Source organism: Anopheles arabiensis, chromosome 2 (genome assembly GCF_016920715.1).
Source record: "Anopheles arabiensis isolate DONGOLA chromosome 2, AaraD3, whole genome shotgun sequence".
In the NCBI taxonomy this organism is placed as follows: Eukaryota; Metazoa; Arthropoda; class Insecta; order Diptera; family Culicidae; genus Anopheles; species Anopheles arabiensis.
Window position 1 is genome coordinate 64,321,589 of NC_053517.1, and position 27,812 is coordinate 64,349,400.

General features: G+C 43.0%; 3 protein-coding genes and 1 long non-coding RNA gene across 11 annotated transcripts in view; 2 read left to right on the forward strand and 2 right to left on the reverse strand.

Annotated features, from left to right (window-relative positions):
- The window catches only part of LOC120898694 (xaa-Pro dipeptidase), a 45,987-nt gene extending 33,174 nt beyond the window's left edge, over positions 1 to 12,813 (reverse strand). For 2 of the 4 annotated variants that reach the window (XM_040304873.1, XM_040304871.1), the window contains exon 1: positions 12,456 to 12,813. The gene's annotated coding sequence lies outside the window, so the exon portion shown is untranslated. Of the gene's footprint in view, positions 1 to 554; positions 683 to 1,181; positions 1,274 to 12,455 lie in introns of those variants that run through there. The other 2 variants (XM_040304870.1, XM_040304872.1) reach the window with 2 other exon arrangements.
- On the forward strand, positions 11,246 to 12,454 carry LOC120898697 (bolA-like protein 3). 2 transcript variants are annotated; one of them, XM_040304877.1, is made up of 3 exons: positions 11,246 to 11,641; positions 11,890 to 11,979; positions 12,136 to 12,454. In XM_040304877.1, exons 1-3 carry the CDS (start codon positions 11,597 to 11,599, stop codon positions 12,316 to 12,318), a joined length of 318 nt encoding a protein of 105 aa, XP_040160811.1. In that variant the 5' UTR covers positions 11,246 to 11,596; the 3' UTR covers positions 12,319 to 12,454. The 2 variants fall into 2 exon arrangements, with proteins under 2 accessions (XP_040160811.1, XP_040160812.1); XM_040304878.1 differs by having other exon boundaries at positions 11,620 to 11,736.
- A 5,393-nt stretch (positions 12,814 to 18,206) lies between the features above and the next one.
- On the forward strand, positions 18,207 to 18,750 carry LOC120893454. Its single transcript, XR_005738128.1, has 3 exons — positions 18,207 to 18,284; positions 18,374 to 18,598; positions 18,670 to 18,750. It is a non-coding gene; the product is annotated as an uncharacterized LOC120893454 (long non-coding RNA).
- Positions 18,635 to 27,617, reverse strand: LOC120893453 (cyclin-dependent kinase 12). Of its 4 annotated transcripts, none has more exons than XM_040295355.1 (8): positions 26,961 to 27,617; positions 24,712 to 26,329; positions 24,210 to 24,629; positions 23,040 to 23,211; positions 21,360 to 22,950; positions 20,884 to 21,272; positions 20,204 to 20,677; positions 18,635 to 20,126 (listed from the first exon to the last, which is right to left on the reverse strand). In XM_040295355.1, the coding sequence occupies exons 2-8, from the start codon at positions 25,946 to 25,948 to the stop codon at positions 19,931 to 19,933; spliced, it is 4,479 nt and encodes a 1,492-aa protein (XP_040151289.1). In that variant the 5' UTR covers positions 25,949 to 26,329; positions 26,961 to 27,617; the 3' UTR covers positions 18,635 to 19,930. The 4 variants fall into 4 exon arrangements, with proteins under 4 accessions (XP_040151289.1, XP_040151291.1, XP_040151290.1 ...); XM_040295357.1 differs by having other exon boundaries at positions 23,040 to 23,202; positions 26,517 to 27,617; XM_040295356.1 differs by having other exon boundaries at positions 21,360 to 22,947; positions 26,517 to 27,617.
- Between the last annotated feature and the right edge of the window lie 195 nt (positions 27,618 to 27,812).

Sequence of the window (27,812 nt, forward strand, 5' to 3'; positions counted from 1 at the left end):
TTCTCCGTACTGGGTACGAAAACAACTTCCATCGCTCGAGTTTGCTCCAGCTTTGAAGGGAGAGCGCGTATATGATACAACAATTCTTTTTTTTTTTTTGTAACTCAAAATCATCACAACAACACTCCGAACAACATCGTCATTCATGAACAGAATGGTAAAAAAACGCTCCAAGGTTGCCAGCTCCAGCTTTGGTAAACAACTTTGATAAGTCCCGAGAGCTTATCGTTGGAAAATCATTTAATATTTTCTTCGAAAGATAATTTCGTTCCACCGAAACGGCGCTTGGTTTCATAAAACATTCATTCAAACGTTCACAATCAATGCGCAATGGGGAGTGCCTGAGGTGGTGTTTCAAATACCATTGACAGTAAGCGATAATATATCCTTTGCTGTTTGCATCATTTTGCAGATAAATCATTTTTTAAACATTCACATGATACATTTCCAATCGTGCCAATCAACAACAACAACACACACACACACACACACGATCGATTGCACATGTGTTAAAATGAGAAAGCAAACAAATCCTATATTTAGTAATACGTTACATTTTCAATTCGAACGACCCGCTGTGTAAGCGAAACTGGTCAATTGGGGAATTTCAGTGGAAATCCATCACGTCAGCTGCATTTACCGAGAGGACACACGCACACATTCCCCTAAACTATCACATTCACGACACTTCTTAGATCGTGGGGAATTCTAAGATCAGTAACGATGTGACAGAAACAGCCGGTCGTTGTACAAAACAGAAAACAAGTTATATTCTTGCAGGTTATTAGTGGAAACATTATATGTACGCGTATGTGTGTGTGTGTGTGTATCTTGACGCCGCTACAATCCTGAGTTGTAACAACCCCAGGCAATAGAGAGATAAGTGATAAGGCCACATGAAATACTATCGCTAACGAATGGCAAAGTCCAACATGGCACAACACACACAACAGTGTTGTCAGTACAGTCGGCGGATCGGCATAGACGCAAGCCCCTCACCCACACCCACCCATAGCGCTCTCAGCCACACAATGCACAACAACAAAAACACTCCCCACGCTATCCCACTCCCCCCCCCCTCCCTCCCTCCCTCCTCCCTCCCTCCCAAGGGTACATGCTGGCAGCGCCAAACGAGTGTCGCTGAGAGCACGGTAAAAATAAAGTGTACATAGTAAACAAACCGATCGGTTTTCAGCTCGCTCGCAACACCCAACACAATTCCCACACACCACACTTCCTTTGCGCGTACACACAGCACTATTGCAACTGTCCATGGCCCCGATTGGAGCGCATCCGAGAGGCGCGCATCTACCCTCTCTCTGTGTGTGAGCATTGAAATTGCATTGGCGATGTGTTGGTACACGATGTGGTCGTTCCATGGTGCAGCGAGCCAGCCCCGCCACCCGCCGGACGCCTACCAGTGGGGGACACATCAGGCGGGTCGTCACATGGACGGTGCACGCGGTCAGTCACGATGCACCAACAAGTAATCCGACGATGGTTGCGACTTTACTGCATCCTTTTACGCCAACAGTCAAGCCATCTGTTACGACCATTACGGGGTAGCGCCCACGTACAAAGGGTAACGAATGCAGAGACTTTAACAAATGATTTGTGTGTGTTTTTTAAGAACACCATAATTTCATGTTTGAAGCCGGTACAACGCGCATCACGGCTTTAAGAGGGGAAGGAAACATTGTATGTGAATGTGAATGTGTGCTTTTGCGCGTTACGAAAATAGATCCACCTGGACCACACTTGCTGAATGTACACAACTTGTTGTCAACATGTGGCCGACTGGCGGTCACAAGCAGTCTACTGATAGGAAAAGTTAGACTAATCTATGAAGCATAGATCAGTACAATAACAATATGTTCTGTAGTCTGCTGTAGTCGGTAAATGTAACGAAAGGAACAACAACTGCATTTATTCTCGTCTAAGTGGAACAAAATGATGTTTATATAAAAGAGAGAGAAAGGAAAAAAGAAAGAAAGAAAAAGAAAGAGAGAGAAAGAGAAATAAAGAACGAAAGAAAGAGAGAGAGAGAAACAGAGAGAGAGATGCTGTGGGGTGATATTGCAATCCGATGCAATGGAATGCACCATAACCCCATTCGTGTCCGCCCATAGTGTGTGCAAGTGTGCAAGTGTGTTTAAGTGTGGGCGAAGTGTTTGGGTAAGGGAATCCCACGCAGAAGAGAGAAAAAATAAATGCTACGTTAAGCTGGGTGTGCATTGGTGTTTATTCGCTTTTTTGTCGACCCATCTGAGACTGTTATTTGAGTGAGTCGTGTGTGCAGCAGGGTGGTGGTGGTGGTGGTCGTGTGCATGAATCTTATGCGCATGGCACAATCGTGTTTCGGTGGGAACAAAAAACGCAACAAGCATTTTGCTGAATGAATAACCGAAGGCAAGAGTTCGCTGACGTTTCGCTGACGAGTGAATGCATTTGTTGGTTCACGAGCATTGCTGCATTGCTGCACACCAGTCAACGTTCGCAGATGAGAAGGTACATGAATGCAAGTGCACAATGGAATGGCCAACAATGGTTTAACGCTTGTCGAACAATGAAGAAGAAGATGCAGCTTCTTAATGAAATCTTTAAAAAAAGCCACTAAATAACCAGCGACACACTGCAGCACTTGTGTTATCACGCCGTTGCAAGAAAGTGCAGCTCCCACAGTGGGCCTAAGCACTCGAGCAAAAATGTAACAGAGCTACATTACACATTGTACTTCAAAGGCTAATACAGCCAGTATCTTTACAGCCCTTCAATTACAAACCTTCTGTTATTTGCACCAAAAGAACGGAGCGTTCGTTGGATGTGTCAAACCAAACAGAAGCATTCAGCTGTATTGCTGCAACATTGCTCTACTGCGTTGCAGTATGAATGATACCGATGTCAACAATGCTTAGTGTGATATCAGTTAATCTTTGCGTGGCTACGAACAGGATTAGCTTGAAGCCTTTGGCTAGACGTGTCCAGGCAAAGGGACAGGGCAGGGTTAGTAAACACAGTTCGCAACCGTGTTTGTGAGCCAATGTGTGAAATGATCAGCACACGGCAGTATCGCAAAGGTGTGTGCAATAAAATATCAACAATGTACACTTTAGCGCGCCGATTTTGGCTCAACGAACCTACCTAACCACATCCATCCATCCGGCATCGTCATGACAGCAAACATCAGCTCCAAAGCAAAATTAAGGAAACAAAAAAGGAAAGGCAAAAATGTGCCAAAACATACTGAACGAAAGTCAACGTTCTTGGCGAGTTTCCTCTCCCATCATTCCTCCTCGCCCTTTCCTTTTCAACTGCCGTTTGACTGTACATGTAGTAGTTTCACCGGCAAGCATCGTGAAGTGTAAATATTAGTGGTGGATCTCATACGAATCCGGCCACGTCCGTATCGAGGTTCGGGGTCCGTACTCTATCGGGAATCGATTCCGTCCCGTCGTTTTAACGGTTACGCCACAACTCGTATGATGACTTATGCACTCGGCTGCCTCCATGAGTTGGAACCGGCATCACACTCTCCTGAACCCATTGAAGCCAACACATTCGGTGGTTCCTGTTCCGGTAGGTTCGAAGCCAATCCCTACTACTTGCTATACACATGAAGCAACAGTAGGCTGGGGTGATGATATTATTCGGCATAAATTTTCATCGAAAAGAGCGTTTGAAGCGTTTGGCTCCCGTTTGTTACTCTGCTGTGTTGACCAATGAAAATAACAGAAAACCAAACTGCATAACAAACAAGTCCTGTTACGGCAGTAAAATAAATATGCCAGAACGGATAAATAATACTTTTGGTTAATATTAATAGCCTTGTGTACTGTAAGAGTAAGCGGTTGTGCACAAAATAAATGAATAAATATTATTTGTTTTTGTTGATTATTATTATTATTATTATTAATCAACTACTCGTGTAGATGAATAGATGTAGAATATATCAACTGCTACAGTTATGATATATTTCGTCACTTAGGTATTCTCAAATATGATATTTTGATGGTTCTAATCAAGTCTAATCTAATCAATCAACAATAGCTTCGAGCAAGTTTACTTTGTTTCTGAATTGAAAAAAGATGATTTTTATTTTAAAAAGCTTTTGAATCGTTAGATTCAAGAACTCCTTTCGATATCTCTATCTTATCTGTTGAGTTCATTGGATCCCAAGAATGGATAAAAAGTTGTTCGAGTTGTTCGTAATTTTGTTCGAAAACTTGCTTTACACAATCGTTTATAACCGTACCAGTTCAAGATATAACGCGTTTCATGAAAACTTCCTATTCTATAAATGTTATAAAAGCGGAGCATTCTGTCAAATAAAACAGAAAGTTTACAGAAAAGCTAGCAAAACCATGGTTTACACCTGAGGAAAACCACAAAAATCCTCAAAAATGATCTGTAATGATTGTGTCTGTAATGGACCTACTATCAGACTTTAAAAAAAAAAACGACAACCCACACCAAGGATGCTACTTAGTATGTTAAAATAATGCACGAGAAGAAAGCGACTAAGCTGCGCCTCTAAAAGAATCTCTGTCCAGAGTTCACTATTTTGCTGCGCATTTGTGCTTTCCATGAGACCAACGAAATCACAGCAATCGGGCCCCCGTTCCTAGCGCGACCAGTGAGATTTTGTTTTCATTTCATACCTCGCGTGTGTTGACGTGTGTCTCGTCGAGTGTGCCTGTGTGTTTTCATTCTTTATTCATCACATCCCGCGCTTAACCGTTTGGCTGGCACTCGTTCATTGAACCTCCACGTGCGCTGCGACATTCTTGCTAATTCAATCGTACACACTAAAGTACGTCAACACGGTAGTGTGTCGTCGTTTGTTTTCCTCCTTTTTTGTTTAGAGATTGCAAAAGGGTGTGTGTGTATGTAGATGTCATCTGAGACGATCAAACAATGTTGTGATTAGCGATCGTGCGATTATTACCATCACTAGTTTTAACCAGTATGTAGATAATGGATGAATTAAAACTCGAATCAATCTGCATGTTTATCTCATTCTTTCAGTTACGAAAGTTTGCGTCATACTGTACACATTGTAACGTTAAAATTTGGATTTGTTCAAGCCCACCGTCCCATGAAAGTAAAGCCGAAATTGTGTACAAACAGGATGGAATATAGCTCTCAAAATATTTCATCTTAACTTTAGTAGCTCTACCAGTATCAGTCATTTTAGCGGGTCAGGTACAGTCATACAAAACACCTGTGCGTTCTATCGGTTGTTCGTTTTCCATGGTAGATCCGATAAGATGTTCGCTTAGCTTCAGCATCCCACCCAAAACACACCTGTCGCCACGAAAACGTTGTGCGCTAGCCGCCGGTGGATAGTTTCCCACATTCTTTTAAATTCTTTTCTTTTTCTGAAAACAGAATATCCAGTTTATGCTTTAGCGCGAGAGGTGCTTGTGTGTGTGTGTGTGTGTGGGGGCAGGCGTGTCCGTGCGCGTGCAAGCCGTATGATTCAGCAGCATACCGGCTTTCTCAAGGTTAATCTGTTCTAAGGTACAATGGCTTCTCGATCGTTGCCGAAGCCGGTGAGGATCTTCACATGCTGAGTTCGTTCTTGTTTGCTGAACCGCGGCGTAGCTCATGTTTTTTTTCTTCTTCCACTTCCGAACCGAAACGCGTAGTAAATCGGTGCGCGTGGTTTTGAAATGTACGCCTTTACCGTACATCACACCCCGTTGCCGGTGTTTGTTTTCGTTCATCGCCGAGTCATAACAAAGGGGAGCGTAGAAATAGTGAAAGAATGCAAATTTTACGACCAAACCCTCACCTCACGCGCGCACACACACACAAACCCAAAAATAAAATAAAAATCTGCGCTGATAAAGAGTTGCTAGAAAGGCCCTTTTTTATCAAATCTAATGCGATATACATTTGAGACCCATTCACCTGCGGCTTAACAACCAGTCTGGGCATTATTTACGTTTTGTTTTCAATGAAAATAGTAATTATTTCCTCTTCTATCATTTCCGATTTGTTCGTTAAACGGTTGTGGGAATGTTTATACAATCGTTTTGCTAGCGCCAATCACATGGCCCGTGCCCAGAGAGAAGTTGGTACGCATTCCAAAGCACAAAGGTAACGGCGCTCACTCAAAAGCCATCACACCGTGTATGAGATGACTTTGGATCGATGACTCCCTTTCAGACTGTCGGTATTTGCACCCAAGCCCCTGCTTCTAGCGCCTCCCCGGCACTGCCAGACATTCTGGAGGTAGATTTCCGCTTACAACGCTAACCTTGACAGCGGTTATTACACCTTGCCGAATCTGTCTGATGAATTCCAACGCATGAATCCTGTTTTCTTTTTTTTTTTTATTCAGCATCGGAAAAAAATGTCTGATCCCAGGTAACAGGTGGCAAATTTACGTTGAGATCACGAGTAATAAATTGAATTTATTCAAATTAATACTGAGCGGAGGTTTAAACTACAGCTAACTAAAGCAGCAACAATAAGAAATATGTTTCAACCACCCCGTTCCCTTGGCATATATTTGTATTATTATTGTGTAATTTAGTTTATACCGAAATTCAAACTTCTTTTTCCCGTTTATCTTTAATGAAAATACATATATTTTTTCGTTTACCAAATCTATTACATCAACAGTACAGAAATGGTTCACTAATATAGCAAAAGAAGAAAAAAAACCAAACTAGAACGAACAGTAGTTGTTTTTATTCGAAATACGACTTTTTTTACACGTACGCAAATTTGATCCTGGGCAAGTAAATTTAACCGTGACGATGATGCAACACATTAACCAGACATATCTGACTTTCCTTTGAACGAAAGAACGACGTCTGCGTGCGCGTGTGTGTGTGTGTGGCTGTAAACAAACTTTGCGCGGGAATTTCATCATTCCGCAGCGTCTGGAAATGTATGTTTGTATGCGTATGGCACATGGAAGCGAAAAAGGTTTTAGCTGCCCTTGTGTGTTGTGTTGTAAAACACATTTGCGCGAGAGAGTCAAAGAGTATCGCAAAACTAAAAACACCAATTTACCTAGCAAAACCTGGCACCGTTTGGAGAGGGGGAACGAAAAGGAACTCGACTCAAAAAAAGGGCGCCTGAGCGACCACCCCACACGGCTGCAGCCAAATGGGACGAAGAAGGATCACAGGCCGGAGGCGGCAACTCCGGCATTCGAAGCAACACAACAAAGAAACCGGCTTTTGAAGAGGAGAAAAATAATACAACCACACGATACAGTGAAAAATGAACGGAAAGGAAACATCCAAACAAGGCAAACGATCGAGGCCAGACGATCGAACGATCGTGGCTCTCGGTTTGCAGCTTGCCGTTTCCAGCACACGCGGTAAATAAAAAGTGCTCACAAACGGAAAAAGGAAAGGAGACGAAAGGATCGAGAATGTGAAACGTGATGGTACGAGATGAAGGAAAAAGGGTTACAGGTGCCCATGCCCATACGGAATGAGTAAAAATAACACAACCCAACCAAGCGCACAGCCCTCTCCTGTATGTTAGTCAACATTATGGAACTGCTTCGTTATGCGGTCAACAAGAGGCTACAACCATTTATGTGGCCATTTATTTGCAGAAAGCACTTACATACTAAAAAATATATTTAAACGTGAGCAAATAAAACATTTTATGATAACGCAAGCATAATCAGTGGTTGCAAACAGACAGAAAATCCATCAAATGGTGCACCTATTTCTATATTGAGCTCATTTACTTGAACTCATAATCACGCTGGCAGTAACGCCACCCAGCCACCCCCTTCCCTCCTCGCCCTTCCCCTCCCCCACATCCCACAAAAATACATTCGCCGATCACTGTTCCCATTCATTACGCCGTGGGCAGAGCCGTCTGCGATCAGACCATTCCATCATCATACACTGCGGTTCGCATTTTTTATGGTTTCCATCGCCTTCTAGGACTGATAGACACAAAAAAACAACAACAGCAACACTCCAGGCAGTGTGTACGTGATGTGTGTACGCTTGCCATTTGCTTCTTCCAGCCTTCTTCGTTTTGAGCGTCTCTTTGCCTTCCGAGGCGGCCAGGCCAATGCACAACAGTGTGGAGAAGTGGCGTGTAAAAACAGAACGGAAGAAAAATAATAACAAAGCCGGCTGCCGGCAACGTCGTCGAGGGAAAAGCTTCTTCAAACCCGCTGGGGGCCAACTTTGCACCCTCCACCAACCAGCCCAGCCAGCCGTACAAGGCCAACGCCAAAGCAGACACGCATCGAAGATGGCGTGGTAGAAAGGGATGGCAATTGAGCACGACACGACCAAGAAGAAGAAGGTCTCGACTCGACTCGATCGAATGCCGTGTCTTTTCGTGCGATCTTGTGCTGTGTTTGTTTTGGTTGGTGGATCTTTCGTCTGCGAAGAGAGAAAGATGAAGAGATGCATGTACTACACCCCGCAGCACAAGGCGAGCGGAATGTAGCGGAATCGACAAGGCACAATCGTGTGGTGTTTGTGCAAAACCGAGCCATAATAAGACTGGGTAAGTAAAAGAAATTGGACCTCACGGGGATCCTATGGGGATCGTCGTTAATTATCGAGCGTCTGTAACGTTTACAGGTGACTTTTCAGTTGATTTCAAAACTATCTCACATAGGACACCTACGTTACACAAGTCTTCACCAGCACTCCAATGCATTTAGACAACAAAAGCTTGTGCTATTTGAAAAGGTAACTTATTGTTGACAGCCATTTAGAAAACTGTAAATAGTAGGATTCTTCTTGCTAATCATTTTACTTCAGTCCCATATTTATTTCATTGCTCCTTTCCTACTTCAGGGTTAGTTATATAGCATAATTTAGAACCTAACCGCCGATCTATACGCACTTTGGGTTGGTTCTTTCCGTATCGGTTCACCGCTAATTAAGAGTTAGTCTCAGTCCGTTTCATTACGACGGTCGAGGTTTACGATGCGTGGAAGGTGAATGACGCCGTCATGCTACGTTCCGCCCTGAAATAATGCAATGTCTGGCAAGTTTTTTTCTTTTTCGAATTTCCGTTGAGGTGGATTTTACAATCTTGTTAATTTTTGATAGTGAAAACGTGACTGTTCTGCGTATAGTTTGGCATACTAATTGTAGGAGCATTCAGCATTCGCGAATTGTATGAATTTCTTGTCATTTGTGCACTTTATATTAAAGTCCCATTTTCACGCGATATGAATGTGTAAAGTGCCGAACTTTCAATACAACCACTAGGGTTGACCATTCCATGTGTTGTGGTGCGCTAAGGGAACCCAAAACAAACCCAAAAATAACGGATGGATAGTAGCAAAGCAAAGACGGTTAGGGACACATGGTTACAACAACCCAGCCAAACGCATCTTTTACTTCTCGCATTCTCGTTCATGTGTCTGGCGTTCGTTCACACATGCAGAGAAGCTGTGTAGACTTCGTGGAATTCTCTCGCCTTAAGAAAGTGATGTTTGCTTCTCTTTCCTTGCTTTCCGGTTGGTTTCTTCTTCGCGGGAAACATGCACGAACAAGTTTCTCTCGGCATTTGATATGCGAGACGAGCAGAACTTGTGGAAAAATGAGTGAAGCCAAACGGCCCGCCGCCCGAACGGCACATGAATTCTGTCGAAAAGAAACCTTAAAATTGTTTGCCATAGCCTCAATGCTTCGGCTTTCAAACTCAAGTGTAATGGAACTTTCCGTTGGTACGCGGGACCGCTCCTTTTGGGTAGATCTTTCCATGATGAAATGCGCTTCACGATTCTCCTTTGCGTTGTTTACCTCTGAACGTATACAGCCGCGCGAAGGGTTAGCAGCTGACATCATTAAACTTTCCAAAATTACGTGTGTACGTGTATGTTTTATTCTACAAAAATGCCTTTCTACAAAAACTAGTCCAATATTCAATAAATTAAAAAATACTACAATCGTTGATGGAACGGTCGGTCCGGGTACAATGTAATTGATTGTATTAAATATATTTAATATTTGATAAATAATGTTCATACAATATTACTTTCTTACTACCAATGCCAGAGGAGATTCCATAGGCAAGGAAATGTTGAATAAATCTCGCGAGCACCAGTCTTGTGGGACCGTTAAAAACATAAGAAAAGCATAGTTCGCCCAAAGGTGCTGATGCTTTAAATTCTGTTCTGCCAGAGTTCACAAACCTATAGGCATAAGTTTCACAGAAACAAATGACTTGGGCCAACGAAGAACCGGTGTTAAGAGATAGGGAAGAGCGTAAGGAAAGAAGAGATGATTAACCAGCAAGAAAATGAGGAAGCGGGGAGAGAACTAGTGTAAATGGAGGAGGAGGGCACCGCCTATTTAGTTTTATGAATGGGGGGTTTGAACTTAGAAATATTCAAGGTTACTATCGGTTATGCTCATGAGGCAAGAGTAATCATTGAGATTCTTGTTTATGAATACAAAGAATGTGCACAACGTGATAATGTGTTTTTTTTCATGCTAAAGCGGATGCGGAGAGAAAAAAAATCATGTTTTATGTGATACGGTCAGCTCGACCGTTTTTACGCGAAATAAAAAAAGAGAACGTTTTTGACTACATGAAGTAAGCGATTGTGTTCTAAAATAGTGGGTACACAGTTTTGTAGAAAATAAAAACCTTGACGCAGTTGAAATGAGTTTGAAATGTTTAACAATAGAGGGTGGCTACCATTGTGCTATCAGCAAGGCGAAATTACCCATTCAAACAAAAACTAGTGCCATCTGTCGAGAGGAATAAATCCAACAAGCTAGCGCCATCTGTTGAGAACATAAATAAATAAATAATCGATGAAAATTACATTTGGCGTACAGTGTCATCTAGTGACTAAACCATAAATTATTTTACAGTGAATTCCCCTTTTGCGTCCACAGTATTCCCCGAAGCAAGAAGTGGCGCTAATGTTGAATCTAATGTATACCGTCTATACAATTTTGTAATATTTGTCATATTTACTTTGTTAAAATGTATAACTATTTACTGACATCTCATATTGATGATTTGAAGATGATGCCTGAAGGGATGATTTGCTGAATCAGCCGCATGTGGATTCAACGCTATTGCCGCTATAAGTTATTGTTATGCAATAATTTAGAATATGGCCTTAAAAGGGTATATCTTAAAATTCATTAAAAATATTAATGACTTTAAGTAATGCTTTCAAACCGCGTTAGTTTCTATATTAAAAGAAATAGTTTAAAATTGTAATATTAGTTGTCAAATCAATCCAACGATTCAGCCCTCTGTGAAGAGAGAAAAAAAATATGTCAAACTAATGTCTCGAACATACCGGTGCCGTAAAGAGTAAAACATACCAAAACAATATGTTTTTATCATTGCTGCTACACACAAACTAAACACAATCTTCAAAAGTTTATCTTTGTTGACAAAGTTTGAGGCCGAGCAAAGCAAAACAAAAAATCTTTCCTGATAGATCGGAAAGACAGTCTAAAATATCCTCCTGGCCGTGACAGTCCATCCGGTGCTGGTTTCATAACTGCTTGTTATCAAAGCAATCTGAACACTTGCACTAGGCTAACAGAAAGTGTTTGTGGTTTAAGAAAAACTAGTAAATAAAAAGAAGTAGGCCTAAGCTTTTCAGCTCGACATCATGAGTGGATATTTGGCTCGAAACTACGGCAGTCGCTACATATCTGTGAGTCAAAAAAAAAGAGAAGGAAAATCGGAAGTTGAATTGCTACACCTAAAATGCAGCATGCTATACGAAAAATCACTATCACTTTCAGTTCTGTAAGAAGGGAAACATCACAGCTCACTCCTAAAAATAAATTTGTTTAAAAAAAACTCGGCAGCACTACATGACGCGTTGTTTGGTGAAAATTGTTGAATTGACGGAGTAAAAGTTTTTAATTGTTCGTTGTTTTGTTTTGTTTTTTTTTTCAGATACTCAGCCGTGTGTGGTCAGGAAACTCACAGCTGATGAAAAATTCCGAAGCAACATTGAGAAAAACACTCGAAGCAAAGTTCCCTCAGGTAGGGATAATGTATGTGACAATCAAACAATAGTGCTGCCCCAGGCGGCTATCGAGAAAAGGGTCGTTGATCGATCGTCGCCCAAGATTACACTATCACTCAATGAGCACAATACACAATAATGACACTCAAATTGCGTTTTCTTCACGATTGCAGGCAAAGAACATTGTCGTTAGCGACATTTCCGGAGGATGTGGATCGATGTACGAAATATACGTCGAAAGTAAAGAATTTAAAGGTCTGTCGACTGTTAAGCAACACCGGTTGATCACGGAAACTCTCAAATCGGAAATTAAGGATATGCACGGCCTGCGGATACACACATCGATAGCTGAATAATTGCTACACAGAAATTGGCTAACGTTTGCTGTAGCTGAGCGCTATAGAGCAAATAATGATAATACTTCTACGGAAGCAACGGTGCAAAACGTCACTTTCATAGCAAAAAAACAAAAATAAAATGTTCTAATACGTACCTCAAGACAAAGATTATTCACTTATCGCACAGTCAAGCAGCAAACAATTGAAAGCCAATTGTGCAAAGCTGGTGGATGCAACGATGGCGATGAGAGCTTACGCAGACAGGACTGATTGTTCAAGATTGGGAGACACCAGTAGCTATGATCGACCAGTTTAACGCGCTGTTCTTTTTCTTGTTTTATGGAAATAAGTGGGCGCGATATGGTTCACTCTTATATGGTGAAGGCTAACCACGAACACTGACTGTTATCAGTTATCACAAGCATGAGACTCTCAACGATTATCAGCGTTTGAACTGTGTGTTTCCAGAGCAATATATGCGCGCACAAAAGGATACGTAGCTAAACAACTGATAGTTGCGTTTTTGTTTATCATAGCCTCACCAAGGGCTGTCGATTGGACATGGAGATGACGTTATTGAAATTAAAAAACATACATATTTCATAACAGAAACGATAATTTATTAAAATAACATTTGGCAACGTAATTGAATGTTGTTCATTAACATGGTTTGGAATTATACTTTCTTCAGCCAGGTTCAAGTCCGTCGAGCCACGAAACATTTAATAACAAGCGACGCTTCCCATGTTGAATCAATCATCCACAAGCTACCCCTTTTGGCACCCAGTTGAGGTGTTTTGATGAAGCATCTATTGATCATAAACCAAACCAGTTGGATAAGGTAACTAAAGATGTCTGTTCTTACTGTAGGTTTTATTACAACTAACTATTCCGTTATGCGGTCAAAGGCTACTATGATCTACATTTACATTTGATAGTTTAGATAGATAGCTACATTTACAGAGATATTCAAATACGTTTGTATCCGCTTGCTGTTCAGCAGTACTTATCGGTTCAATCTTAAAATTACCAGCAGCAACATGGTCTTTAATGAAATGATCTTTAATATCCTAGTGCTTTATTCTTTTGGATTCAGCATTCTTAGCCAGACAGCCACGGTTGTCTTCGTATATGATAACTGGATCCGATGGTGTTTTGCATTGCAAATCTATTAAAATACCAGCCAACCAGATTCCTTCGGAAACAGCAGCACTTAGCGCTACGTATTCAGACTCACTTGATGACAAAGAGTCTGTCGACTGCTTCCGGCTTGCCCAAGATACTATTGAACCATATACCTTAAACAAAAAAAACCAGTTACAGACTTGCGATCTTTTACTGCATCAGACGCCCAGTCAGCATCGACATATCCTTCGAGTGGTCTACTTACTAAATTTTTCTTATAGTGAAATCCCATAGTAGCGATTCCTTTAAGGTATCTCATGATACGCTTAAGAGTTTGCCAATTATCTTCCGTTGGTGATTGTTGAAATCGTCCCATGTAAGCAACGGGATAGCACAAATCAGGTCGCACACATAGCATTTGATACATCAAACTGCCTAGCGATTCTCGATATGATTTCCTTTTCGACTCAACTGAAGTCCTTTCTCCATCGGGGTCTTCGCTGGATTACATTCCGACATTCCAATTTTTTCTAAAATTTTGTTTGCAGTTGCATCCTGTGACAGCTTCAGTTCCCCACGATTACGATTGTACTCCACTCGCATTCCCAGGACAAACTTCGTTTGTCCACAGTCGGTCATTTCTAATTCATCTGTGAGCCACCGTTTCAGTCTCTCCATCGTTCGAATATTTCGTTCAACAGTCAGAAGATCGTCGACATAAAGCACCATATAAATTTCATCACCTTTTTCAGTTGAAACGTACAGACAGACAGTACCCGGTTTGATCTACGGAACCTAAACTTCAACAATGACGAGTTGAAGCGGTCATTCCAGTATGTTAGAGCTTGTTTTAGACCATAAAACGATTTTTTTAAGTTTGCACACGATGCCTGGTCTTGCCTTCACACCTTGGGGCACTTCCATGTACAGGACCTTAATACTCCGTGTAAGAAAGCCGTTTTGACGTCCATTTGGTGTACGTGTAAACCACGATGGACGGCAACAGCTAGTACTACTCTAACTGTCGACAGCCTAGCAACGTGTTTTCAAAGTCAATCCCGGGCCATTGTAGAAACCCCTTGACTACAAGTCGCGCCTTATACCGGACCTGTTGTCCGGTTTCATCCTCCATCAGCCGAAACACCCACTTTGTTTTTAGCGGTTTCACACCGTCAGCTTCATCACATCGTTGACCTTCATGGAGTTTATTTATTTATTTATTTATTTAAATCAAAGTTATCGGGCAGTATGCCTAAATAACTTAATGCTTACAGAGTACAAGTTTAAATTATGGCCCTAGAACTAACTTGAATATGCTGACGCAGCTGACTAACGGATTGATTGAAATCTGCTGATAACCCTAACCTATTATACACATCAATCATTTTGAGCAGTGGATCATTGGCACCAAAACCAGTCGATCTAAAAGGGCTTCTTAGTAGCTCTCTACTTCTAAGACCTCTAGAGGGAGTAGAAAAGCAAATAAAATTTAAAATGTCAGGTGCATCAAAATCTCCAATTAATAATTTATGCATAAAAGTTATCTGAGCCGTAGTTCTCCTATGCTGTAAAGTCTCTAAGCCAAATAGTAAACACCGAACATTATACGAAGGACGTGGAATTTGGTTTGACCAGGGAAGACGATGAAACATAACACGTGTGATTTTTTTCTGAATTTTTTCAATTTTATCTATGTATGTGATTTGATGGGGACACCAAACTACACTGGCAAATTCCAGGATGGGACGGACTAAAGAACAGTATAATGTTTTTAAACTGAAAGGATCTTTAAAGTCGGCCGAGACACGTAAGACAAATCCTAACAGTTTAAGAGCTTTAGTGACGATAGTTTGATAATGGCTAGATAAACTAAGCTTACTGTCTAAAATAACTCCTAAGTCCCGAACCTGAGAAAAACGTGGAACGCTGTCTTCATTGATTTTGTAGTTATAAATAATAGGATTTTTTTTTCTTTGAGAATGTTATACGACTACATTTGCTAACATTAGAGTTTAGTTCGTCTTGTACCGCTTGACCATCGCTCACGAGCGTTAAATTAATTTCGTTATACATTTCTGGAACGTCTGAAGAGAACAGCACGGTATCGTCTGCTTCTGCTACTTCTTCATCATCATTACACGATTGGACACCATCGAAGTCAAGTGATTCAGTTGAAGAGTTCTCCCCATATTGTTCGTCAGGATCTTCTTCTTCAGGATGTACATTAACGGCATCCTTGATCACTTCTTCATCGATTACTTCTTCCCCCTCTTGCTCGTAGGCTAGCGGTAAAATTTATTTTTCGTTATTTTGTGTATCATTCGTCCATGGAAAATATGTTTCGTTAAACTTCACTTCACGAGCAACAACGATTTGTTTGGAATCCTTGTTCCATAGCCAATAGCCGTTTGGTGTATATCCGACCATAAATAACTATCGACTTTTTGCATCAAGCTTCTTTCTTTGTTGATTCGGCACCCATGCAAATGTTTGACATCCAAAGACACGAGCCTTTTCCAGATTTGGCTTTCTTCCATACCATAGTTCAGCAGGCGTAACGTTCTTTGATATCGCAAACGTTGGACTTCGATTTAAGATGAACATAGCTGCTAGCACAGCTTCACTCCACAATGACTTGGGCGCATTCGATCCAATCAACATAGTACGTACCTTTTCGATAAGAGTTCGGTTGAACCGTATCGCGACCCCGTTCTGTTGCGGTGAGTAGGCTACTGTTGGCTCCACTTGAATTTCCATCGCCTTGTAGTACTTCTGTTGATTATTCCAAAAATACTCACGTCCCTGGTCTACAGTGAGTTTTGAAATTTTCGTACCAAACATCGCAGTCGCTATTGCTGAAAACTCTTTGAATTTTTCAAAGACCTCCGATTTCTTTCGAAGCAAATACACCACAGTAAAATGGGACTGATCGTCTATGAACGACACGATGTCGATCGGTCCACATACGTCAGAGTAGATACGCTCCAACGGTCGGGTTGCTCTGTCTCTTCACGTATCATAGTGGACATCGCACCTTCACTGATGTGATCAAGACGACTGAGGTGTCAAAGATCAGTGTACTCCGCTTCAGCCATACTTGCATTAGCCCGTTCAATTTTCAATTCAATACAATTAATTTCGGTATACAGATTTCCTCGTTGTTTTCCAGTTGCAATTATTTCGCCATTGATTTTCATTATCACTTGCGTTTCTTGAAATATTACCTCCACACCAGCCTTCGTTAGCTTCTTCACAGACATGAGGTTTTCTCTTAAAGTCGGCGCATACAAAACGTTTTCAGCGCTCATCAGAACGTCATGGTTGCTCATTTCGTTAATAACGTCGATTTCTTTGGCCACGAGAAATTCCCCATTCTTCGCTACATCGATGAGAACTGGCTGTTTCAAGTTTTCCACGGTTGTAAAAAACTTTTTCGAATTTACCATGTGATCACTATCTCCTGAATCCAGCAGGATTTGAAGCTGATCACTGGTTTGTATCCTACGTCCGATTCTATCCGCCATGAACACAACTTGTCTTGATTCACTGGCAACGTTGGCTTTCGTTTCAATTCGGCAGTCCTTGTTCATATGCCCTTTCTTTCCACAGTTGTGACATTTTCCGTTGAATTTTTCAAAATCGTTCCTATTTCGATTTTTTTCCACCGAATGCAGTAGGCTTCTCCTCAATATTTTCGATTCTATCCAAGCGCTTGCATTCGTCGCCCTGCAACCAGGTCTTCATTAACTCATACAGGATTCATTCAGGAAGGTTTTCTAATGCCGTCATCAGGGGATCGTAAGACTCTGGAAGCGATAAACTCAAAGCCGAACAGACGTCACTTTCTTCAAGTTTTGATCCGGCCACTCGAAGCTGCCGAACCAGATCCTCAAATTGTTGAAGGTGGGTGCGCAACGATGTCCCTTCCTTTAACTTCAGACGAGCGATCTGGTTCCTTAAGACCATTTGCCTTCCCGAGGATTTCTTGGCGAATGTATTCTCTAGTGCTTCCCACATTTCCTTCATAGTGGATTTTTCTCGAACACATCCCAAGTATTCGTCAGAAATGAAGCTCACCAGTAGATACATTGCCTTCGCGTCCATTTCCTCGAACTTGGCCACTTCACTGGCCACTGATGGAACGTCCTTTATCACTGCGTCCCATACCTTCGACGCTTTCAAAAACACTTCGACCCGAAACTTCCAGGTGTCGTAGCCTGTTCCGGAAAACTGCGGTATTCCGTGAACTGCCACTTATTTATGCTTGACGCCCATAATCTAAAGACGTCTGTTCTTACTGAAGGTTTTGTTACAGCTAACTATTCCGTTATGCGCTCAAAGGCTACTATGATCTACATATACTAAACTCCTTCCAACTTCTTCGCGAATAATTGTATACTATAGTTAGTAAGCACTATTGCTGTAACCCAACGTGGCCAAGCAATCAATAAAATAAAATAGAATAAAATATACATTTGACAATTACACGATTGCTAGATTACAACAGGGACATTAAAAATAAATAAGTAGCACACGTTGATCAAAGCATTAAGTACCTTTTGATGTTTAAGTTATGACGAATAGAGTTTTGCCAGGATCCTGTTGCAGATTGTTGATAATATGGATAATTATCGGTAATGAACGTATAAATATCCGAAAGTGATAGCTTCTGTACTGCTGAAGCAGTGTTGGATATCATAGTACACATGTACAACCGTATAGAATAGTTATTGTTCGATCGTAGTATACCTGTACAACCATATAGTCAGTTGGAATAAAGCTATTAATCTGAACACATCGTAGTCTGGCAATTTAGTATATAACAATAATGAAGGTGTTTTAACACCAATCTCAGGAAAGTAAGAGAGTAAAATTGATTTTAAAAAATTGCTTCCTATTTCCATTGATTAAAACATTTTCTGACCTGTATTCGTGTTGCCAAAAATAGGAACACAACCTGCAGAAAATAGGAGCAAAACCATTGTTTGCATTTTCACGAATATTTGAAAGATGCAAGCTGCAATATTGGTGTTGCAGACCTAAATTGTCATGAAACAACATCGTTGTTATTCACATAACCATGAAGGCGTGAAGCCGCAACAACACTTCCAAATATCGGGCATTTTAACAGCAGCCCGTGTCGGAAAAAGACTGCTGAGTTGCCTAGTGGTAGGTAAGGAGGTTTGTAAGTAAATAAAGAAGTAGATGGTCGGTTTTATTACTTTTATTAACTAACTTTTATAGTGCTTAACCGCAAGCACCTGTATCTGCTTCCGGGAAAGTTACGCAAAGGTGTTTGTGTATAATGATTCGAACCGAAAGATAATAATGCATGTTGTTTGCCTAATCCCTCAACTACCAACTACTACCAGTTGTGATTTGCCAATCTCCATCCGGTTTTGCGCAACGATGCTACCTACATACAATGATTTCTTTGCTTGCTGAATCCACATCTCGGACGATTCATTTTCAAATGAATTATAGTATTTTTAACAAATATACAAAGCACATTCAGTGACATTCTATTACTGTACACATTAAGATTTACTGTTTGTCTTAATTGGCTACGAACCCTCCATTTCTGTTTTCCCAGGATCAGATATATCTCTAGCATCGAAGCTAACGTATAAGTTATTCAGCCTGCTTCCAGTTCCTGTTCACATTCAATTCTTCGTTCCTTGAGCAGTCTCTTGCTTAATCTCTTTATCCTCTCCGCATGATTTCGCTCACTGTGGTATACAGCATTGTATGACGACGATCGTTTTATTGCTCTATTCTGTTTGTAAGTCCCCTTTGACTTTGTCAAATTTCTCATCAGGAAATTGATTGAACAATTTCAACCAACCGTGCAGAGTGTTGCAATAGTCTTTTATTTGTTTTGCTTTGGGTTTCCTTTGCAATTTTCGTAAGACACTTCAAGATTCTTGTGATTTCTTTAGGTGCCAACACTGAACGCACCGTATTTTTTGTTTGTTTGCTTATATTTCCCATCCAAATAATTCTTACTCGTATGCATTTTTACACATCTTCGCTTTGCTTTGATTCGCTTGTGGTGGAAGAAATTATCTTAATTTAGCTTTATTTACGTCATAGTATGGAGATTTAAATTAGGAAGATAAATTTGATAGCGTTGTAACAATTTAAACTTTCCTTTGAATGACTGTGCACCGCAACGCTTCACGAGTGCGGTACGATAAAAAGAAAAGAAAAACTAAAAGAGAACTGTTTTCCTCAACTATTCACGAAGTAAAATCTGATGTTACCGTAAAGCAAATGGATTTGGAATAACTAAAAACTTGTTACACATGCATATAATGCCTGATAGTACCGTAATTTTGCTGTACATGTCACCTGCTAGAAATAACTTTGCGATGATTAGACGTAACGCTAAATTAACATGCATTGAAACAAGAACGATGAATGGCTGTCGACTGCTCAATCCTCTTGGTAGGTGGTACCAAGCAAGACCAAGCACAATGTGCGCGCACATCAGCAACGCACATCGTTACATCATGTTGATACCAGCGGGTGCTCCGGCACCACCGGGTAACGTTATACCGTCCAGTTTGATTGTGCTACCCGTGGGTTTGCCTGGCGGAAGATTGAGTGACGATTCCTGTTGCTCGCGAAGCTGTCGACGCCGTTTTTTGCTCCAAAGTTCATGACAATCTTGCCACGTTGGCAACTGCGGGGGAGGTAATCTGTGGGGGAGGAAGAAGGTAAAAAGGGTAACCATTTGTACGTTGCATGCTCATGGCAATATTCCCGTGATGCTTACTGCTCAGGTATAACGTTTTTAAGCCAGTTCGATTTGAGCGCATCTTCGGCGGTAATGCGCCGATCTGGATCCAACACCAGCATGCTGTCGAGCAGATCGAGCGATGGCATAGGCATGAAGACGAAGTCTTCTCGTAGTTTGCGGCGGTACTGTTTCTTTGATTTGAGCGTATGGAACAGCGGTAGCTTGATGACGTTCGGCCACACTGCGGGCGTGGGAGTCCCGCACAATCGAGATATCATTTCTAGCTGGGCAGGTTCTTGGTTTGCCTGAAACAGGGGCTTCTTGAGGAAAAGCTCTCCAAGAATGCAACCACAGCTCCACACATCAATCGCTGGTCCGTAGCGCTCTTCACCCAGCAACAGCTCCGGTGGGCGGTACCACAACGTAATTACTTTGTTCGTGTAAGGACGCTCCCGATTGTCTGCGTTGTACAATCGGGCAAGCCCAAAGTCGGCAAGTTTTACTTCACCCCTATGGAACGAATGAAACGAACATATGTGTATGTTAATAGGAAACACTTAATTGTCATTCAAGCGGTTTAAGGATATGACAGATTATGCACATACAATTGAAAATCCCACTGATCGGGAACTAACCATGATGATCTTTAAGGTCCACATCATTTACATTGCTTTTTTACTTTTTTTATACTTATTTGTGTTTAACCATATACTAACCTGTTGTTCATAAGAATGTTGGAGCATTTGATGTCGCGGTGGAGGAAATTTTTCTTATGGCAGTAGTTTAAACCATCCAACAACTGGCGCATTATGCTTGCGTTGTTCTGTTCGTTGAAATCCACCATGCCAGACTCCAGCAACCCCATCAGATCGTGATCCATGTATTCAAACACCAGATAGAACGATCCCTTATCCTTTCGGAACTCCAACGCGTCCTGTTTGTCGGTGACAATCTCTCGCAAGTTCACGATGTTTTGGTGATTCAGTTGGCGAAGTATCTTGATTTCACGCACTGCCGTAATCGGGAAGCCTTCCTTCTCATGTTCCAGACGCACTTTCTTCAGTGCAACCAGTTCGTTCGTCTGTTGGTCCTTCGCTTTGTAAACCTACACGCAAATGAAAAATCGAAACACACAATGATAGACCCGCCGCGCAGGAGCATTGAAAGGTTATCGGTGCAAAAAGTAGCTTACCTGACCGTACGTTCCTTCGCCAATTTGTTCAAGCATATCGAACACTTCCACACAACGCTCGCCCCAGTCCTTTCCGCCCGAGGCGGACATAGGCGCAGTCATGTTGCGGGAATGGCGCCTGTTTAAAATTCTTGGTCTTGCAACAGGTGCTTTTCCGGCTCCTCCCGTAGATTGCTGGGCAGAGGACGCAACCGAGCTGGTAGCGGTACCCACTCCCTTGTACCGATTGTTCAGGCTAGTATTATTGTTGTTATTGTTTGCGACACCAGTCTGACCTGACGGGGTAAGGTTTTGTATTGTGTCACGATTGCTAGGCAATAGGGGCGACCCGATGTCTTCCTCGCCACTTAAATCCTCCGATCCCGGCACCATTGGAGGCATTGGTAGGTTCAGCAGACCTTTCTTAATACCACTCCCCGGCACAGCAGTGGAAGTAGTAGCGTGGGCACCGGCAACGGTCGTAGGAACTGCTGCCAAGGTAGAGACATTCGATGCGTTTGGTTTATAACCGTCAGATCGCTGCTTGCTTGCGCTCGTCGAGCTGTTAGCAACTGGTAGCGGAACGGCACCGGTGGTCGTTAGTGTAGGAATGGGCATTACTTTCATAGCACTCACCGCAGCAACGGGGCTGATTGGTCTGGCCGGGCTAGGTGTTTGTGCCAGATCTGCTTCCAGCTCGGCGACATTCACCCCTGGCGGCATTGGCAGATTGGTAAGACTTTTTGGCTTCGATGATGCAATGCCACTATTTGTGTTAGTACTACTTATTTCCGACGTATGCGCAGCTGCAGCTACTGGTTCAGCATTGGTTTCCACCGTTGTCAAATTGCTCATGCCAGTGCCAGTGCCAGAGAATGTTGCAGGGCATTGATGATGATGCACTGCATTGTTCGTTATCACAGGAATTCGTGAGTCTGGAACCATGTTACTGTTGCTGCCATTGCTATTGCTGTTAGCGTTAATGTCACAACAGTTTCCATCCGTTTGATCGCTGTGGGATGCACGCTCTGTCGATTCGGGCATTGGAATATCCGTTACATTTGCCATGGAATCTTGCGCCTTTTCTCTAACGCCATTGGCACTAGAAGCGTCTAGTGAAGAGGCAGAGTGTAATGATGTGCCATTGCTATTATCCCCAACCAGATCACCCTTTTGACGGTTCTCGTTGTCCTGCGTTGCGGTACTGCTATCGGCACTCGTTGCCCCGACCCCAGAAGCATCGTTTTTCTTTTTGTTTTCCAAAATTTCTTGCAGCGTTTTGTTACGCTTATGCTTGTCTTTGATAAGTTCTGCAAAAAAGCTGGTATCCGTGATTTTCTTCTGCAGGTCCATTTTTTTAGCTGAAGGCATCTGCGGTGAGCGAGATCTGCTGCTAGAGTAGCGCTTGCTGGTAGACGACGTTAGTGGCGATCTTCGGGGACTACGCGAACGATGCCTCGAACGCGATGAAACATAACTGCTACTGCCTCCGGCGCTCCGTTCCGGCGATGGGCTATAGTATCCTCCCCTGCGCGATGATCTAGACCTGCTCGTTATGGTAAGCGAAGGTGACCGTCGAGAACGGCGATTGCTATTGGGACTTGGTGTTCTGCTAAACGAAAAACGGAACGGAAAAGAAACGTACCAATATGAGAGTGTGTATGCGAATTTCTGCCATAGTGTGAGCACTATTGCACCTACCTTCCATAACGCTTGCTGGCTTCACTGCCGCGACGATCATCCCAGTCTCTCTCTCGTTTACTATAACTCCGGCTATCCGTTTTCCGATAATAGTCCTTCTCTGGCGGAGATCTGTCTCGCCGACGTTTCGTGGGTGGTGGAGTGTGTGGTTTGTGACGTTCGTCTACAAAAACTGAAATATTTTAATATAGATTCACACACACACACTCACACACAGCGGCGCCATACATGTTCTGTTTAATGTTATAGTTTTATTCTCTCTAAACATGCATGACACACATGGACCTTTTGATTGACCAATTTTAGGACATATAATCAGTTATCTGTATGATAGTTTCGGTTCATTCACAATAGAAGCAGTGCTGAGGAATAAGTCCATGTGTGAGACATTCCAAACATAAGTCATTACTGTAAACGAAGTAAGTTCATTTACTAAATCATTAAAAAAGGGCATTATTATTCCCATATTAAAGTACAGTGAAATACATGGAAATATTTGATCTAATAATATCACACATCATGTATAATTCGTGTTAGCTGTTCGTGTTGGCTTAACAATCAACGGGATTATACCAGTGGCGGATCAAGGGTATCGGGGGACCTAGGCGGAACGATGAGTTGAGGCCCTCTGTAAATGGTAAATGTTTTGGGGGGGGGGAGGTTGGTGCAAATGTTTCGCCAACCTCGGGGCCCCATCGGCCATCCTTCCGGGGGCCCTTGTCGCTAGTACTCTGTCCATACGGCATACTATAGAATGGCGATCTACGGGCTCGTCTAGTCCGCCTACCGTTAGATCCGCCGCTGGATTATACCGATCTATCTACAAGATTTCTAGACTTATTATGCACTGCTCATCTCGGTACAGATGGCAGACAGATGGCAATTCGATAAAAATGACATAGATGTTCTTGATCTAGCAGATGGTATTGCAGATGTGGTGAAAAAGCGTTCCCTTCGGCAATTCCGGATAGCTCAATAGTGGGATTTATTCGCACTGCACCCATAACTATTCAATCTTATTGAGTTGAGATTGAATAAAGTTTGGATAAAAACAACAGCTTACGCGTTTATCGACTAAACTGTTGGCTGTCCTCACAGAAATCTCTTGGAAAATGTATTTCTCATTCAATTTAGACCAATATTGTACGCCAGCGGTAAACAAAAACTTACTTGGAGAAGGCGTTCGCCTGGAGCTGTACCTCCGATCGTTTGATTGACTGCGACGCCGACTATTTGCTCGATGGCTGCTGCTTCCTCTGTGGCGCAACACAGGCGGCGGGCTATCAAGATCAATGGGGCTGCCGTGGTTCTGTGGCAGCGTACGATCATGGTAAGATGACGAAGTCTTTTTATGCATGGCGACAGGCGGTGTGTGAGGTGAAGAAGTAATATACAGTTTGCGGCCAGTGGTGCTTCCGCCAGCATTTGCTGAACGGTCTCGATCCCGTAGATCACGTTCCCGTTCCCGTTCGCGATCGTGGTCACAATCACGCTCAATTGGACTACGGCTTCGCGTAACGATCGCACGGCTATCGTAAGGACTGTTTAACGAATGCCTCGTAGAATGATGTTCCAGCAGTGGTGGAGTTCCTAAAACAGTAAAACAATAAATCAATGGATTAGTGGTTCATTGCAATGCTGCGTGCGTTATCGTGTAGCTTCGTTTCACTACCTGGTGACACGGGCGTAAGGCTGGTGTCGTTGTGAACAGGAGTGTAAGATTTACTACCTTCACCACTACCAGCTCTATATCCTGGAGATTGTTTTAATGGCGGCGTCATTGACTCCAGCAGGGAACCTTCACTCTCCGAGATCGTCTCAATGCTCGATATTGACTTGGTGCGATATTTTTTCTTGCGCTTTTTTAGTTTTTTGTTTCGCTTATGCTTCTTATCTTTTCTGCTTTTCTTGATGCGCTTCCTGCTGGACACCGGTTGCCCTTCATTGTCATTGTTCAAATCGTCCTCCTCCTCCTCCTCGTCTTCTTCATTATCATCGTCCAACTCTTCCGTTTCACTGCCTCCATTTCCATCTGGCACCTCCGTTCTTCTGCCCTCGGCGCCTTGCTCGTCGTCTTTATTTTTAGCTAGCACATCGTGCTCATCTACTAACGTGCTCTGAGCTTCGTCCTCATCATTGGTCTGCTTGGATCGCCGTTTCTGCCTGCGATACTTCATCGACGAAGTATCGGAGGACACCGAGTTAATCCTTTTCGAACGACTGGATGAACTGCTGATGGAAGATGCCGCAACGGCACCCTTGCTTTCCAGCGCAGTCCCCGTGCGATTCGTTTCCCCAGTTTCGGGGAAAGAAGGCGTGCCGCTACGTACGGCCGTTTCGGCCGCATGTGCCTGTGGCGTTCGACTCCAGCGCTTGGAGCTTGACCGGTGAGAACGGGTTTTGCTGTGTGCGTCGGTGACGGACTTTCGCCGACGGTGATGTCGATGGCCATGCCGGGACTTACTGCTGTTTTTCTTCGTCCGGCCCATCTCGTCCGTTTCATTGCCACTGATGAATGTATCACCCCCGTTGCCCGCTACCGCACCTCCGCCTTCGGCCGTATCCGTGGCGTCTGTTTCGATCTCGCCAGCCTCGGGGGCAGAAAAATCGTCCGAACTGACGTCCGAATACTCTACGCCGGATTTTGAGCCGGATAGTGCGGTTCGCTCGGCAAGATCCCCCTCCATCCCTCCACTGCTATCGTCGTACGCTTCCTTGTGTGTTCGGGAGTAGCGTTTCGATTCATCGCCGAACGAACCGGAAGACAAATCGTCCACGTCCGACGTGGTAGCGTGTCTTTTCCTTTTAGATTTCTTGCTACTCTTCTTGGATCGTTTCTTGGAGTGTTTTCTGCGCTCGGTGGCCCCGCTGCCTCCACCACTATTGCCGTGCTCTCGTTCACGTTCCATCGATATGTATCAAATATAAGCCTGCAAAGCGGACTCGCCGAATGCTACAAATATTCAGTTCGCCGGTGCACCGATAGTGCCGCGCAAGTAGAAACGTTCAAATAATGTGTTACAATAACAAGAATAGTCCACCAAAATGCTGTTCTTATGGAGCTTCTTCGGGTCTTCGAGTGAACTGTATCAATTCCGGCTGCAATCTGGACCGATGTGAGCTAGTGTTGCCAAAATAATTGCTCGATTCGTTCATATACATAAGGTATCATGGATGATTACTACTACTCCGGTGTGTACGATGGTCCAAACTAGCGAGGTAGCAGGGAGGGAACAGTATTCGCGAGATATAGTGATGGTGGTGGCTTTGGGTAGAATCAGTCAACTTTCCTAAAATGGAACAGAAAAGAAACACACACACGCTTTAATACATGTTTGCAATCCGCATTTTGGACGTGGAAGAATATTTGATCTACAATAAAGCATTTTGTCATACAATTCCGGACAATGCATAACATTATCGGTGCATTTTATATCTTTCGGTACACAATCGCGTGACGCATTTCGTTTTCTTTACCTCATACACGGTTGTGATTGGAACCGCGGGCCACGATTGCCAGTGAAAGGGAAACTTTCTCAGGTTCACAGGTTCATGCAGCGCAGTTTGTTTATGATTACTGCGATCTGCTAAAGCAAATCCCCCAACGCGCAACGAAACGACACAGAACGTATGCGTATGTGCTTCTTGCAGCAGATTCCCTACATTGCCCGTGGAGCGCAATCGAAAAAAACAAACTTAGACTTGAAATTTCCGGCAGTGGAAAGGACGCACAACGACGATTGCACTGTTGACGGCCACACTCTTCTCGGACACCCCCCAAAAGGTGTGCAAGCAAATGCGTGTACCTTCCAGCTACCGGGTATATGGATGCGGTTACTCGTCGTAGCGCAAATGACAGAGCGGCAAGGCACGGCACGGCACTATTCACATGGTGTCCATTCGCGATAATATGATTCTCACTTGTTCATAGTCGGTCCGTTCCAGATGGGGAAAGTTTTCCCGGTGTCGGGGATGAATGTCGAAACACCCCGCAAGTATCGACAACACTGTGCTTCGATGCTACACGTCTCACTCTTTCCGCATAGTTCGCGTTGTACACTTTGCCGCAACTGCACTGCACCGTCCTCCTCGGTATTCACGGTCTTCGTTGTTTGCTGCGTAACTTTTATTGCACTGTGTTCACTTTTTCCGTTTCTACCGATTCACACTTGAAAGGATCGTAATGTTTTTGCCGGAATGCCGAAAGACGAGATTCTTACTTCCTTGCCTCGGAGCAGAAGGTGGAGGAGTCTCCGGATTTTACAATGACGGCAATGAGGGCTGCGTACGTACGGGGGCCCTCTTTGTATCTGTATGAGTGTGCGTGATAATGAAGGTACGAATGAAGAAAAAAGTTCTTCGGAGTACTTGTGGTACGCTTATTAGCTAATATTCATCAAATTGATATCGCTGTTTTAGCGTTCTGCCAGTTGGCATACCGTAAACCAACGTTTGTGGCAACGTTGGGCGAAAATCAAAGGTGAGATGAAAATTTCGAAAAGTTTTCATCAGTCCAAAAACTCAAGAGCTACGGAGAAAAAACGAGGGCATTCCGTCCGTGTTCGCTTTGAGCAAGGTCTAGATTGAAACAGGTCGGTACATCACTGCCAATTTGACAGCAACGAAAGGGGGAAAAGTAGCACATAGAGGTTGAAGTTTGTGCGTGATAGCGTCGGTAGAAATTAAATACAGGTGTCCCCCGAGATACGACTGTATTTGGGACCGAAAAAATGTCCCAAAGCAAGGCGTAAGTCGAAAAAGTCGTATGTCGAA